Consider the following 16,811-nt stretch of genomic DNA (forward strand, 5'->3'; position numbering starts at 1 on the left):
CTAACCAAACCATCAAAGGTAGGAGGTCCACTAAAGAACTCAACATGTTCGTGCATGCTTTCGAACTCCCCGTTTGCTTTCACTTTGCCACCATGAAACATTCGCACTAACCGATCCATCTACAAAATACGAACCAACACATCAACAACACATGAACTACACATTTTAGAAATAAATCATATCCATTCACTAATACACTACAATAACTCAAACTTCACAATGATGTCACCAAAGGCAACAAACATACCAATCTAAATCCACCATGCATCAACTACCTACATCCATGCAACACGTAGTTTACGTCCAATGCACGGGCAAAGTATATCCTAAACCTAATCTACGCATCAAATACCAACAAGCAACGATAAAAACATTCACAACATCCCTTATTTCCTAACCCTAGTCATTGAACTGATGAGGCAAGAAATCAAGAAATGGAGGGGAAAAGATTAACCTGGTTGTTTATGTGACTCCACGAATGATGGAGGTGAGGGTCGGCGTTGGGGGAAGGCGCCGCCGCCGCCGGCAGACCACCTGGCAGCGGCCGAGGCGCCCGCCTCTCTTGGCGTCGTACGCCTGCGGCACGGCACGCCAAGAGAGGGAGTAGCAGCAGCAACCGCTCAACTCCCCTACGGCGACCGGAGACGGCTAGGATGGCTGGAGGTGGCGGTGGAGGCGTCCTGGCGGCGATGGCGCCCAGGCCGCGCCCTCTTCTTCCCTAACCGACTCAGGAATGGAGGGAGATGGAGATGGAGAGGGAGACAGAGGGTGCACGAAGTGGGAGGGCCCGGGGTGGCGCGGTGGCGTGGCTGCGGGGCTGCTCGCGGGGCGGCGGCGCGCGGCGTTGGGGGCGAACACGAGTGAGCGAGAGAGACAGAGAGAGAAAAGAAATGGACCGGGCTGGCTAAAACCTAACTCGGCCTGTCGCGGCAGCCCGTCTGGCGCGACAGCTCTGTCGCGCCTGAGTCGCTAGCGCGACAGGGAGGGGCCCACGGTACGCCACGCCAGCATCGGTCAAACATGAGTGCCACGGTGGCTCGGCTTGTCGCGCCATCGCATGTGGCGCGACAGCGTGGTAAAGTCGCGCTAGGTGCGCTGGCGCCACCAAAAGTTTCAGATTTACAAATACTTTTTTTGGGATTAGTATTAAAATATTGTTTAAAAAGGATTAAAAATTAAAAAAAATTCTGATACTGGATAGCCTCCAAAAAAAACATAAAGTAGCGTTGCTTCAACAACTTCCCAGATAACGTACTTCCAAATTCCAGCTAGTCGAGAAGGCAAAGGAAAAGGATAGATGGAATTATGATCTACTTCTGGTGGAACGTTTGGAAGGAACATAATAGAAGAACATTCCAACAAAAATCTTTACAACCAAAACAAGTCGCCCTACTTTGCAAAGATCATATTCAACAGTTCCAGTCGGCAACAAGACCCATCAATAGCGGGGAGTAGTCTTTCTTCCGGGTTGTTTTCGGTTCTTAGGGAGTTGGCGCTCTATTTTGTTTTCTTACTTAAGTTGTTCTGGGGTACGTTTGCCGGCCTGTGCGCCGTGGTAGCTTGCTGGTCCTCTAGTTTTGGTAGTTGGTAGTTTTCCTTTTTCCACATAGAACTCTCTAATTAATGTGTTTTTTCCCTTTTATCCGTCTAATAAAAAATCTGCAAAGCTTTTGCCGTCTTTTAAAAAAAAAATTCCAGCTAGTGCATGATTGTATCGGACCGGCACATGGCCGTTCTTATGGGTAATGTAAGTTTATATACGGTGAAATGCCGACCGAGAAGATTTGATCCCCAACAGCTCTCCCTCCATTTCAGTTTATAAGGCATTTCATGTATGTTGAGTTAAAAATTTTAGTTTTTGATAAATATAATTTAGCCGATAATTTGTGGATATTGTAACACAAACTTGATAATGTTAAATTCGTAACCAAATAAACTATCCAATAACTACAAACTTATCTCTTATAATAACAAAACAAAATAAAATAAATAAATAAGCAATATATAATTTAGGAGATCGTGTCATGTAACGTCTTATAAACTGGACTGAAGAGAGTATATTGTTGTCATAACCAAAAAACGAATTGCTAAAAACTGTCAATTTGTATTCAAGACTTTGATGCCGATGATTATCGGCTCATGGGTAATATATGGATTACGATTACAGATTTTATCGATCAGGGGTAACAAAAGAGAAAAACTTGCCATTGAGAAATGTGCCATCCTTAGAAGGCTAAAATAGACTCGAGAACTTATCTTCACTAGAAACATACATCTGTGCATGGGACAGAAACCAAATTCCAATCTGGTCTTCAGAATGCATTTATTCTGTATCCCAATAATCGAGGAGGTTGTATTTTAGCACTAAAACATCATATTCACGGAATTAACGTCTGATAAAGAATTTTTCACAACTATCTATGCAGAAGGGTAAGGTTCCAGAAGCAACCTAATTAATCAAGAGAAATGTACACTGATTTCGTTGGTTTTGCTGGATTATGACAGCGCAGAGAAACCAGACGTTGACACTACAGCAATATATCAATCATGGGCATGCCTAAAGCAATGTTATTTCATAAAGAACCACAGCTGATCAGTTTCAGTCGACTTATCAGCCGCAGAAATCATCAGCCGAACAGCTCCTAAGCTGGGACCAAGAAGACAAGAACTTAGTCAAGCCACCATGACGCGTGCGTTTTGCTTCGCCAGATTATCTTTCGAGCCCCATTGAATGTAAGATAAATTAATTTGCAGACTTTCAGGGTTTTATCTCATGGCATTCTGTCCCCCCCCCCCCCCCCCCCCCCCCCCCCCCCCCCCCCCAAGATATCTACCCAACCAGATACAAATTCATAAAACCAAAAAAACTAAACGAAAAAAAAACCAAACCAAGTGATGCCAGATTAATGCATAATTGCAGGCACAAGAGACTATGAGAAGGAAGAAATCCTAAAATACAAAAGTTAACTAACCTGTCAAGCCATACAATCCAAGCAAAATCACGAGACGGCAAAATCTCAAGGCTTCCCGGAGCAGCTATTTGACCGAAATATATTTCTTGTGATTTTACCAAACAACGCACTCTTTCGGTGCTACTAGCAAAATTGCCATGATGACACCATGCATGCATATCACAAGGAAGAGCAAACATACCACATACGGCACGGTTCAAGAGATGGAATATAGTCAACAACACTGCATGACTTTCAGTGAAGCTGGGTTTGCAAGGAAGAACAGATAATGCGGCAACAAGGAAGGTCACTAAACCAGCCAAACAGTGTTTTTCTCTCACAACAAACCAGCCGGAACAGTGTTTTTCAGCCAAGTTTCAGACCAGCGAACGGGGCCTATGCCACATGAGCATATCCAATACAGGGTTGATTCAAAAAGAAGCAACCCTACACCAAAACTCTGTTTGAAAATCTGGTCAACGAGGAAATGGATACTATAAGCTGCTTTTGCTACCCTTGAGTTATTTAGATGTAGACAAAAAGTATCAGTAAGATGGAAGAAATACTAAGTTCCCCTTTTATTTTTCCTTTTGCACAAGTATGCCCTATCAAGTGATGCGAGCACAAACTTCTGAAACCAGTTTAAATGGATTTCCCATCTCAGTATTTTGTAGACTCCTAGTGCATAATTTAGATGGCAGATGGGTAACGAACTGTAAAGCATACTTATAAGGACAATTGCATGGGAATCTCCAACATAATTTCATCATCAGGCAATAGATGCATAAATTATTTATCTTCCATAGACCATTGGGATAGGCACACATAAAAGGAGTAACAAATGTAATCCTTGATCCACCACAAAGGACCTGAGAGTAGAGCTTACATGAGTAGCTTGACTTTTATCATGAGGATAACTGCGAGACCAAACTATCGTCATAGCAAATGGGGAAAAAAGGCAAAATTGTCATCTCAATCTGATCTCAGGAGCTTACCAATGCTCAGTTGCAATTTCCGGAAAAAAAAACAGAACTAAGAAAGTCAGCCAAAAAAAAATGCACAACCAGAATGGTACAGAAGTGCTAAACTAGCTCCATCTCCTCTTATCCTCTTCTTCATCGACAGGGCTGTACCACTCTGGTCGCCGCTTTGAGTTACTGTAACGGTAATTAAGGAAGAGCTCTTCATCACAGATGGACATTGTACTCACCAGCACTAGCGTCTTCAGCACTAGAGAATCAACAGCCTGATTATCAGAACCTCCAGACTTGAAATAGAAGGAGCCAAACCTTTTCATCTTAATGGTCTCTTCACCACCAAACGTAATGTTAGGGATGTATACTCTCATGTTCTTCTCTGTCAAAGGAAAATCGTATGGGCAGATCATGACATTAGGACTTGAACCTTTAGGTGGATGATTTGCGAAATGACCAAAAGCAAGGGGATTTCGGCGTTCAAGCACTTCACCAAAATTTCCCCTTACACTTTTCTCTAGGGGCTTGCTAAGCATTCTCCACACTCGATCAGAGTTGTTCTCTGAGCCTTTAGGTGGCATAGCATTGTAATCCACCAAATCTGAACCATCCCATCTCTTGTGTCACCACCAAAACACCATGGTTTTGCGTCAATTATTGTCCCATCATATCTTGTGATCAGGTAGTCGTTGCAAACATCAATTCTTGGGTATCCAGGTATATATCGATAGTAAGCAGGTGAATATACAACACCAGGATAGATGGCTAGGACAGCACCGACATTTGCTTGTCCAGATAAGAACAGACCTTGGCCTGCATCTTTGTGAGGAATTCCAGATGGTCCGATGTCAAGGGTGTACCCAAAATGATCCCTGAATTTCTTTGACAATTCTGTTCGAGTTAAAGGTTGTGTAGCAGGGATAACTGCACTGCAGAGCAAATGATGAGCACTTATGATACGTACGTGAGCCTTGCCTCTGGTGGATCGAAGGTTGTATGAGTGTGCGATGGCTGGGCGAAGCTTGAAGGCTGCGGCACGGCGGCGGGGCGCCGTGGTCGCGTGCGAGCTGAAGAGAAACAGGGGCGGCGGCTAGGGCAATTCCCGGCTCCCAAGGGAAGCCGAGTAAATTGATTACTCTTGCTTAATCATAATTGTGCCTGATTACAAATATTTATACTCTAGGGAAATATTGAGGGAATAATAAAAAATATGCTAATGGGCTACTTTAGGCACTAATGGGCCTGCGCCTGGTATATTGCAAACCGGTCATAACATCTCTCCCCGCTTCGACAAACAGCTCGTCCTCGAGCTGGACATGGGGGTAGAGGGCCTTGAAATCGTCGAGGGGCTCCCACGTCGCATCCTCCTCGGAAAGACCCTGCCACTTGACCAGCAACTTCCAGTTGCCGCGGCGCAACTGAGCACGGACAACCGTCTTAGGAGCGGGCAACAGGCGCCCATCCAGGACGGGTGGCACCGCCGCCGGTGTAGCAGGAGGATCGCCACGCCATTGCTTGAGCAGCCCGACGTGGAAAACATCATGGAGACGTGCGCCCTCGGGAAGTTGCAGGCGGTAGGCGACCTGCCCAATGCGTTCCAGAACTCGGAACGGGCCGGCGTAGCGCGGTCGGAGTTTGCCCTTGGCCGGCGTCGCGAGCGAGTGGGTGGGGCGGTGAAGTAGTCGGAGTAGCACCCAGTCGCCGACGTTGAAGTCCACGTCCCGGTGGTGCTCGTCGTAGCGGTCCTTGGCGTGCTGCTGCGCCTGAAGAAGGCGCTCCCGGACCTCGACCAGGAAGGCGTCGCGATCCCGGAGCATGGTGTCCGCAGCCTCCGTCTCAGCAGCTCCCTCCTGGTGTGGCAGAATGGGAGGCGGGGGCCGGCCGTAGACCACCTCGAAAGGAGTCGCCCGAAGCGCCGTGTGGTACGAAGTGTTGTAGCAGTACTCCGCCCACGGTAGCCAGTCCACCCACGAGCGCGGGCGATCGCCAGTCGCGCAACGCAAGTACATGGCGATCACCTTGTTGACGACCTCAGACTGGCCGTCAGTTTGGGGGTGGAAGGCCGTGCTGAGTCGCAGCTTCACACCTGCAAGCTTAAATAAATCCCTCCACAAGTTGCTGGTGAAGACGGGATCACGGTCGCTGACGATGGAGTTGGGGAAGCCGTGAAGCCGGACAATCCCCTCGAAGAAGGCGCGGGCGACCGAAGCGGCGGTGTAGGGGTGGCTGAGGGCGATGAAGTGCGCGTACTTGGAGAAGCGATCCACCACTGTTAAGATCACGGACTTGCCATGTACCTTGGGAAGGCCGTCGATGAAGTCCATGGAGATGTCTGCCCACACTTGGGACGGCACATCCAGGGGCTGAAGGAGACCAGCCGGCTGCGTCGTGGGCGTCTTGTTGCGCTGGCACACGCCGCACGTGCGTACGAAGTCCTGCACAAGCTTGCGGTCGCTGGGAATGTAGAAGTCGCCGCACAGCCTCACAAGGGTTTTCTGAACGCCCTCGTGGCCCGCGGTGTGCGCCAGGGTCACCACCTGGTGGCGCAAGTCCTGCAGGTCGGGGACGTAGACGCGTTTGCCGTGGAGGAGGAAGCCTTCCGCGGTGCTCCAGGGCGCCTCCAAGGTGCCCGCAGCTTGCTGCTGCAGGAGGCCGCGCGCTACCGGGTCGTCCGTGGTGGCTGCCCGGATGTCGTCGTAGAGGGCGAAGGACGGCCCGGACAAGGTGAACGCCGCCACCGCGTCCTCGTCGCGGCGGGACAGCGCGTCCGCCGCCGAATTGAGTCGGCCGGGACGATACTCGACCGCGAAGTCGAACCCGAACAACTTGCTAATCCACTGATGTTGCGGAACAGTGGAAAGCCGTTGGTCCAGGAGGAACTTCAGGCTGTAGTGGTCGGTGTGGACGAGGAAACGGCGCCCCCATAAGTACGGTCGCTAGTGCCGGACCGCCTGTACGAGGCCGATCAGCTCGCGCTCATAGGCCGCCAGCTTGACATGGCGCGCGACGAACGGCCTGCTGAAGAACGCCAGGGGGCCCGACCCCTGGTTGAGGACGGCGCCGAAGCCGGCGCCGGACGCGTCGCAGTCGACGACGAACTCGCGGGTGAAGTCCGGCATCTGCAAAACAGGGGCCGACGAGAGGGCCCGTTTGAGGGCGGCAAAGGCCTCCTCCGCCTCTGCCGTCCAGACGAACGCCTCCTTGCGCAGGAGACGCGTGAGTGGCGCCGCGATGGAGCCGAAGTCGCGGATGAACTTGCGGTAGTAGCCCGCAAGCCCGAGGAAGCCGCGCACGCCACGGGGTGACCGCGGCGTCGGCCAAGAGGCGACCGCAACCACCTTGTCGCTGTCCATAGCGACGCCGTCGGCGGAGATGACGTGCCCGAGGTAGTCGACGGAGAGCGCCCCGAAGGAGCACTTCGACCTCTTGAGGTAGAGGCCGTGAGCTCGCAAGGCGGAGAAGACGAGGCCCACGTGTTGGAGATGCTCGGACCACGACGTGCTGTAGATCAGGATGTCATTAAAGAAGACCAGCACGAATCTGCGGAGGAAGGGCCGGAGGACGTCGTTCATCAAGGCCTGGAACGTCGCCGGGGCGTTGGACAGCCCAAACGGCATCACCAGGAACTCGAAGTGGCCGTGGTGGGTGCGGAAGGCGGTCTTCTCGATGTCCGTCGGGTGCATGCGCACCTGGTGATAGCCAGACCGGAGGTCGAGCTTGGTGAAGTAGCGAGCCCCGTGAAGCTCGTCGAGGAGCTCGTCGACCACCGGAATCGGAAATTTGTCCTTGGACGTCTTGTCATTGAGCGCTCGATAGTCGATGCAGAAGCGCCACGACCCGTCCGACTTTTTGACAAGCAGGACCGGCGCTGAGAAAGGCGACGTGCTCGGCCGGATGATGCCCTGCGCCAACATTGCGGCGCATTGCCGCTCCAGCTCGTCCTTCTGCAGCTGTGGGTACCGGTAGGGCCGTACCGCCACGGGCGCGGTCCCCGGTAGAAGGTGGATGCGGTGGTCGTAGGGTCGCACGGGGGGAAGGCCGCGCGGCGCGTCGAAGATGGCCCCGTGCTGCTAGAGCAGCTGGTCCAGCAGCGGGCGCTGCTGGTCGGCAGTGGTCGCAGCCAGGCGCTGCTGACTCGTCGAGGCGCCCGGGGTGCCCACGCACTGCCACGTGATGTGCTGGTCGCCCCGTTGGAAGGACACGGTGAGCCTCTCGAAGTCCCACAGCAAGGGACCTAGCGCTCCGAGGAAGTCGACGCTGAGGATGAAGTCGAAGCAGCCGAGAGCGAGCCCCACGCAGGTGATGGGGAAGGACTCGTCGCCAATCATGACGGGGACATCACGAGCAATCCCCTCGCACGGCACGCGCTCACCGTTAGCGACGGTGACTCGGAGCTGTTCGCCCCCCCCCCCCCCCCGCGGCACGAGCCCTAGGCGGCGCATTGCCGCGCCCTGGAGGAAAGTGTGGGTGGAGCCCGTGTCCAGCAGGGCGAGGAGGCGTTCCCCGTTGATCATGACGGGCAGCAGCATGGTGTGGTACGTCCTGATCCCTGCAAGAGCGTAGACGGAAACAACAAGGGAATTAGCAGTTGCCCCGTCCAGTGGCGCCGTGGGGTCTTCGGTTGCCGCGACCGCGGCGTCCGCCGCAGCCGTGAGCTCCTCGTCGTCGATGTAGTCTGAGGACTCCAGGTAGAATAGGCGCCGGCACACGTGGCCGCGCACATACTGCTCGTCGCAGTTGTAGCATAAACCCTGGCGACGGCGCTCGAGCATCTCCGCAGGCGACAGGCGGCGGAACGTGCGGCCCTGGGCTGGTGTGCCGGAGCCAGGAGGTGTGGGTGCTGTAGAGGTGGTCGTCCCGGCCGAGGTCCCTCCCCCGACGGCCGGCCGAGCCGGTGGAACCGACCGCTGGGGAGGACGGGCGCCACGTTGCGTTGGCGCTGCCAAGGCCGCGGCCTTGCGCTCGAAGGTGCGCGCCAAGTACATGGCAGTCTGGAGGTCGCCGGGATCGTGCATCTCCACGTCCACGCGGATGTGATCCGGCAGGCCGCCCACGAAGAGCTCCGCCTTTTGGCGGGTAGAGATGTCCCGGGCGTGAGCCAGGACCGCCTGAAAGCGTCCTGCAAACTCCACCGTGGAGTGGAAGGGCAGCCGGCCCAACTCCGCCAGGCGGGTGCCGCAGATGGGCGGGCCGAAGCGAAGGCGACACAGGTCCTTGAACCTGTCCCACGGCGGCATACCCTCGTCCTGCTCGAGGGTGTAGTACCACGTCTGGGCCGCTCCAGTGAGGTGGTAAGATGCCATCCAGGTGCGCTGCGACGCCGGAGTGAACTGGCCCTGGAAGAATTGCTCACAATGCGTGAGCCAGTCAGCGGATCGACGGAGCCGTCGTATGTCGTGAACTCGATCTTGTGGAACTTCGGTGTCCCGTGGCCCTGCGCAGATGCAGGAGCACCACCCTCGCGGGCGCCCTCGTTGGAGCCTGGGGCGCTGGTGGCCGTGGGCATGACGCTGCTGCCGTGGAAGAGGGTGCCATCCATCCCGCCGTAGAGGGTACCCGACACCACCGGAGCCCCATGATCGGGAACGTGCGTCCGGGGCGGAGTCGTCGTGTAGGCGGGGCTGGAGTGGCCCAGCGCCCATGCTGGAATCTGGGACGGCGAAGCCGGAAAGCGGATCATGTGGATCGGGACGCCGGTCGATGGCAGCGGTGGTGAGGTTGAGGGCCCAGCGTCGGTGGGCATCCCGTAGAGGTACGAGGTTGGAGCCGTGTGCGGGGGCGCCGTGTATAGGGGCGGCGGCAGGGCCGGCTGATGCGGCGGCACGCCGTACTGCTGCGGCGTCGGGTTGAGGAGGTTGAGGATGGACTGCATCGTCAGTCGCATCTCGGCCATGCCGTGGCTGAGGTCGACGATGGCCCCCGTCATCTGCTCCGGTGTGAAGACGGCGCGCGGCGCTGCCGGGGCGCCCATCGGCAGGGATGGGTTCGGCACCAGCGCCGATGTGGACGCAGCCGCCTGGAGTGGCGCGGTGGTGCCGGGCGGTTCAGTCGCGGCGAGCGGTGGCACAGTGGAGGTGGGCAGAGGAATCGACATGGCCAAGTCTGATACCAGGTTGATACGTACGTGAGCCTTGCCTCTGGTGGATCGAAGGTTGTATGAGTGTGCGATGGCTGGGCGAAGCTTGAAGGCTGCGGCACGGCGGCGGGGCGCCGTGGTCGCGTGCGAGCTGAAGAGAAACAGGGGCGGCGGCTAGGGCAATTCCCGGCTCCCAAGGGAAGCCGAGTAAATTGATTACTCTTGCTTAATCATAATTGTGCCTGATTACAAATATTTATACTCTAGGGAAATATTGAGGGAATAATAAAAAATATGCTAATGGGCTACTTTAGGCACTAATGGGCCTGCGCCTGATATATTGCAAACCGGTCATTACAACTTAGCTTCTTAGAATTTGTTGGACATAAACGAGTGCAGATGTAAACACATGTAACCTCTTCAGGATTTAGCATCGCTTCATGCAGCAACATATTTATTCAATGATGCATATAATGTCATAATCAACAGAACAATGCATTTGTAAGTAATCTAGCATGGAAGTTCAAACAAACTGTGCTGACAAGACATAACAGTGATATGCAAGTCAAGCTAGCATGGCTAATACAAGACACAAATAAAAGGAAGTTAAAAAATTAATGCTGCAGAAATGGAACAGTTACAGAAAAGGAGGTAAATTACCTCAGTTACCATACTTATGAACTTATCTTCATTTAGTTAAGTAGACAAGTAACAGAAAAATGTAGAGACTGACTTTTCAGTGGTACATGTTATGCAACTGTATCATCCTTTTTTTTTTTGCGAGTATGCAACAGTATCATCCACATGAAAGTGATCGACATACTAGCCTATTTTAGGATGAAATACCCTTGAACAGGAAAGCACCAATGTGATGTACTTAGTCAGAATAAACTACCTTTGCTTGTTTGAAGATGCAGCACCACCAACGGCAAAACTCAATCCACTATGCCGAGAATGATTATGTGCTTCTGAAGGTTCCTTTGACGGATCATTTGTTGTATCATGACATAAAATGTTATCCATTGATTGACACATATACAGATATACTTAAGTTGATAATGAACATTTTCCTGCACTTGTTTCTGCTGATCAGCAACAGAAGCTTTGCTAGCCAAGTCAATAATCTCCTCTGCGTCCTTCTCTTCAGCATTCTCCCCCAGCCGAGAATAGCTAAGTGCACAGCAGAAGAAACTCAGGAAAGCAGTATCTTCACAAATGGGTTTGCAAGAGAACTAGGTATAACAAAATCTCCATGAACACAGAGATCCCAATACTACACGTTTGGTGGATTAATCCCTGAAGTTTGATTAGGGGTACCAGCCTAACAGAAGAGCTGAGAAGATGTAACTCATCTAACCAGACATTCACATAAATGACTTTCACTTATGAACAACCAGAATGAAATAACAGCTATAAAAGATAACAGCTATAAAAGACACAAATTGGCATCCGAAAGCTTGAAAGAATCCAAGTACACAAAATTGCAAGTGCTAAATATGTTGCTGCCCATACTGAAAATTACACAGTGAAAAAAAGGAGAAAACCAGAGCAGCTTTCCCTTAGGATATTAGCCAACCTTGTATAGAGAAACAAACGATTTACATCAGCTTCAAATTGAAGGTGCCTTGGATCACGAGCAAACATGGGGCTCTTAGCAATTGTTCCGATCGCCTGAACATTCAGCGATAAAATCAATTAAAATGGTGATAAGATTTACTGCGATTACATATTTACATAAAATCAAATCAACCTTCGTGGGCTAGTGTTGTATGCAATAGTTGCACTACATAACTTACAGAGAAAGCAAATAGTCATCTGAACGAGGATGCAGGCAGCTTCGAAGCTAACAGCAAAGGTAAGAAAGACGGGGAACACTGAATCAGTCCCCAGATACTGAAGGCACAAAATGCCCACTGCGTGCCGAGCATCTGCCAAATTCTATCGGGGCAAAGCGTTCAGTACGGGACAGAATCTTCCTCGTGTCAAGGAATCCATGTTGGGCGCCATGATTGGCTTGGACGCCCGCGACGAGGAGGAATCAGGCAGATCGAGATCCCGCGATGGTTGGGTGGTGTGAAGGGAAACAGACAGGACGTGTACCTCTTGGAACTTGTTGAAGAGGGAAGCCATTCTACCGTGGCGCGGCCAAGAGCAGCAGCCGGTGGGAGTGACGAGAAGCGAGTAACGCTGGTCGGAACGCCCGAGCAGGACGGAAGAAGGGTTCGGACGGGAAGGAAATGAGAAGATTTTCTATACAGTGGGAGTGATATCAGCCATCTATAGATGATGTATTCACATGTGTAAATAGTGGGATCCCAAATTACAAGGCAGCTTCTGACATATTATACGACATCTTCTGATATGTGGCCACTTGTCATCTCAATCCCTCAGATCTAATTTATAAGACATTTTTTTAATATGACATGGTCTCTTAAATTACACTTTAATCATTTATTTATTTTCTGTTATATTGTTTATGATTATTAGATAGTAAATTTGGTTACAAATCTAATAGTATTAAGTTTGTATGCAATAATTAACTTTTAGTCAAAGATTATAAAGTTTGACTCTTGACCTCTGCAAAATGCCTTATACAAGACTGGAGGGAGTAGAAAGTTTGTTGCAATAGTAACTGTACTCAAGAGTTAAAGGAAAAGTTACATAGTTTTTACAGACTTTTCTGCGAAGTCATCTCTGAGGATTAGGACGCACGGGACAAAGCTAGAGCAAATACCAGGGGAGCATGTGTGTACAGGTACATAGATTTTTACCGTAGAGATATATATGTATGGTGAAAATTTTATTATAATTGCTGTTTTTTCATGAGTACACCCGCACATATCCGCCCTGCAGCCACTGGCGCTAGGCTTCAAGGGAGGAGGGGAGAGAGGTAGCCGAGGGCGAAGGTGGATGCTACGTAAGGTACTCAATATAAGATGTACTCTTTCAGCTGAAGATGACGATCGGAATTTGTTACCATAGCAAATGATCAAATGGGTAACAAGAGTAGTAACAACTATTCCTTCGCAACTTCGCCTTTCGCACTTACCTACGTCGTTCAAATGTTTTTATGGGATTACGTTGGTGATGACTGATCGGGGCACCGGCGGCTGCTGCAACGTACAGGCGAGCGTGGCTGCGCGGGAGGCGAATGGAGCGAGTGGATAATGCGCAGCCCCGGCGACATGAGAAAAGAGGCTTTGGTGGAAGAAACGCATGAGAACGCTCACGGTCCAGAACTCCAGATTATGTGTAAAAGCCGATTCCTTCAACCGTCGCTAAAGTGTTTGGTAAGATTATTGATTATTTTCACCGAGAGTTTGATATTAATCTGAAAGAAACGCACCCCAATTGCTAGTTCGAAACTTCGAAAGATCCAGCTGAAGGATATATACTAGCAGCGAACCTCGCGCAATGAAATCAATGAGTAGGAAATCGTGGCCGCTCATTTCCGCTTGTCAATTGGCATGTTCGTGTTCTTGACGTTTTTTGGACGCTGAACTAGGCAGCATGACAATGCTTCCGCAAAACGCAATTGAACAGTAATGGAGAGAACCGGATAAGAAATAATAAGGGATAAGCAGGATGCTGGTGAAATGTCGAATGTACTCATCTGATCATACAACAATTTGACTAATGAGCTCAACAAGACAGCAAGTATGTCAAAGCACCACAGCTTAATTCCGTCTGGTCAATCAACAAATAATATTAGCTTAAATCTCATCCTCAACCAAATAACATTAGCTTAATGACACACTGAACCTAATTCTCAAGCACCGGAGCATCAACTTCGACTAAGACAAGTGAACTTTCCAAAAACCTTTAGCACTAACAAGGTGCCACAAATTTAGAGCTACAAAAACTATATTCTTGACATAAACAATTCAAATCTATTCTTCACACCAATAAATTCCACTATTAGGGAAAAACTCTACAAGCCAAATTCATTTGAAGCATGGCAGATGGCATTGAACAACCAAATATGGTTTCAAGTCTTCCTAAACTGGAACTTCAGTGGTACATTCATAATTTTAGTTCTGAAACCTCAGACAAGCACACCTCTCACTTAACACTCCTAAACTAAAAAACCAACAATACTAGATCCAAGCTGGTACCCTGAAAAAATAACCAACTGGTGGTTTACTAGATAGACCACAAAAAAAAAAATCAAAATTCTACAGTTCTAATGAACACTGGTGTCATCCAACTGCAATACAGGCTACTACACATTGATTTTATCACAACTGTCCAGAATGCAACCTGGCAGGACCAAGAATCTTGCCCAAATTATTAAACCCGCTTCATTCATTATCCAAAGTACTTTTTTTGGCACGTGCCAAGCAGGCTTTATGAAAATCTAAAGAAGAGATATGTTAAACTGCAACTGTGGCAGCTTCTAAGAACAGATGGTAAATATTTCTTGGAGTTATTATAACATGCACCATTTTTATCCACCCTGTTGCACAAAGTGCTAGATTACATACAGTTCATTAGGTGGAGAACTCCAACAGTGTAATATTGCCATCAGAAACGTGATCAGAACTAGTAAAGATTGAAGTGGAAACATGTGATCAACAATAGCTGACACAAAAATCTAATTTGACACAAATTTTATCACAAAATCAAACAGTTCAGAGCTTAACCAGATAGTAATGACTCTAAACTTGTTCTAAAAAGTCTAAACCATCAAAGCTTAATTCCATGGTCTATTAAGACTCGGTTGGGCTATAGACTATATTGAGTACAATTTGCATCAAGTTTGTGCAACGAGTTAACGAGGTTCCAATAAATTCTTGATAAGAACGATTCCCATGTTAGAACACATGATATCTCACACTTAACTACCTTACAAGATGCTCTTTTGGGTAATCTGGACTACAGCGCTTAAATGTTCGTTTTGCAAATTGTATGTTTTAATGCCCAACCAAACAACAGCACTTTTAGAAATTTAACCACAGAATTGAAAATAAAAATCCAAGCAAGCAATCAATTGCGCAAAAGTACACTTGTTCTAAGGCCACTGTCTCAGATAACTCTATAAACTTGAAATGCATTATATGGCGGATCAAAATAATGTCCTCGCATATTTAACATATAGATGATACTTATGTCAGCAACAAGGCCATTCGAAGAACACCAACATGAAACAAAAAACATATTAAAGAATTAGTCCCTGATAGAAACAAAAAGGCAAGAGCAATTACTGTTAGAAAGAAACAAAAGAGAGAGAGTTTGAATGCCCTTGCATGGAATTGATACTAATATAGTACAACATACACAATACTGTGTTAATTTATCAGTATCAACACAACAGAATTTCCTTGGAGTTGCAATAATTATATCTCCAATAGCTCAATTCAGGTAATTTAAGCAACAAGGTGAATGGGGAGCCGGACGCCTCCATAACCACCAGATGCGAAAGGGATTTCACCTTTGAGGCCAATCCTCACACCGCCGAAGGCTCCACGGCGTCCCTTCCCCGTCCGCCGGGACCGACACCGAGGCTGGGCACATCGAGGCCTCCACCGATTCCATCGGGCATGAGCGAGGCAGGCCGGCTCTCGATGACCTCGTCGATGAGGCCCCAGTCGCGCGCCTCCTCGGGGTCCATGAAGAGATCTCTCTCCATGCACTGCTCGATCTTATCGATGTTCTGGCGCGTGTGCTTCTGGTAGATCTTGTTGAGGCGGTCGCGCATCTTGAGGATCTCCTTGGCCTGGATGGCGATGTCGGTGGCCTGGCCCTGCGCGCCGCCCGAGGGCTGGTGGATCATGACCCTGGCGTTGGGCAGCGCGCGCCTCTCACCGGGCGCCCCGGCCGCGAGGAGGAGCGAGCCCATGGAGGCCGCCTGACCGATGCAGAGCGTGGTGACGGGGCAGCGGATGTACTGCATGGTGTCGTAGATGGCGAGCCCCGCGGTGACGACGCCCCCGGGGGAGTTGATGTAGAGGTGGACGGGCTTGAGCGGGTTCTCGGACTCGAGGAAGAGCAGCTGCGCGACGACGAGCGAGGCCGTGTCGTCGGCGATGGGCCCGTGGATGCAGACGATGCGCTCCTTGAGCAGGCGCGAGAAGATGTCGTAGGCGCGCTCCCCGCGGGAGGTGGTCTCGATGACCATGGGGACCAGGCCGTACTCCCGGTGCGGCGAGAACCCCTCCGGCTGCTGGGGCGGCTGGTACGGGGACGAGGAGAAGAACGCCCGCGGGGGCCCCGCCGCGACGAGCCGTCGCGGGCCGAGACCGGCGGCCCCCGGGCCCGCCAAGCTCAGCGAGCTGGACCTGGAAGAGGGCCGCGGAGTGGAGGCCGGGAACGGGGACGCCGCGGCGTGGTGCGCGAGGGCGAGAGCGGACGAGGGCGTCATGGCCGCGGCCGCGTCGCGCTGGGGGGTAACGGACGGGCGGGGCGGGGCGGGGGGTCTGAGGCAGGCGGTGGCCGGTGGCGGAGGTCGTGGGCTGGGGAATGGGGATGGGGAGGGGACGAACGGCGGAACGGGGAATGGAGTTATAGGATGAGCGTGAAACGGATAGGATGAGGTTGCGGTAAAAGATGAGACGGAGGAGAGGGATCGTGAGTTCCGGGACGGTGCGCTCTTCTCGGCCTTGCCTGCCCGCCTGGGCTATGCTTCTTTGGCAAGAAAGAATTTGGCCCACATGACTACATGAGTCAGGCCGTTGGAGCGAGATAGTTTCGGTCGGCAACTCGGGTTTCACAGATTTTGTCTTCACACGTGCAGCTTCGCCGAATTTGGTCGGATGCTATGTTTCTTTTTTTTTTCTTTTTTTTACTATATAAAGTTGCAAAAATTAAAAT

At 50.7% G+C, this 16,811-nt stretch overlaps 1 protein-coding gene and 1 pseudogene across 1 annotated transcript; both read right to left on the reverse strand.

Annotated features, from left to right (window-relative positions):
• Window positions 1-4,038: 4,038 nt before the first annotated feature.
• LOC136463813 (uncharacterized) lies at window positions 4,039-12,206 on the reverse strand (annotated as a pseudogene).
• Window positions 12,207-15,229: 3,023 nt separating this feature from the next.
• LOC136463814 (uncharacterized) lies at window positions 15,230-16,487 on the reverse strand. Its single transcript, XM_066462799.1, has one exon. It carries the CDS (start codon window positions 16,360-16,362, stop codon window positions 15,448-15,450), a length of 915 nt encoding a protein of 304 aa, XP_066318896.1. The 5' UTR covers window positions 16,363-16,487; the 3' UTR covers window positions 15,230-15,447.
• Between the last annotated feature and the right edge of the window lie 324 nt (window positions 16,488-16,811).

Source organism: Miscanthus floridulus, chromosome 7 (genome assembly GCF_019320115.1).
Source record: "Miscanthus floridulus cultivar M001 chromosome 7, ASM1932011v1, whole genome shotgun sequence".
Classification (NCBI taxonomy): domain Eukaryota; kingdom Viridiplantae; phylum Streptophyta; class Magnoliopsida; order Poales; family Poaceae; genus Miscanthus; species Miscanthus floridulus.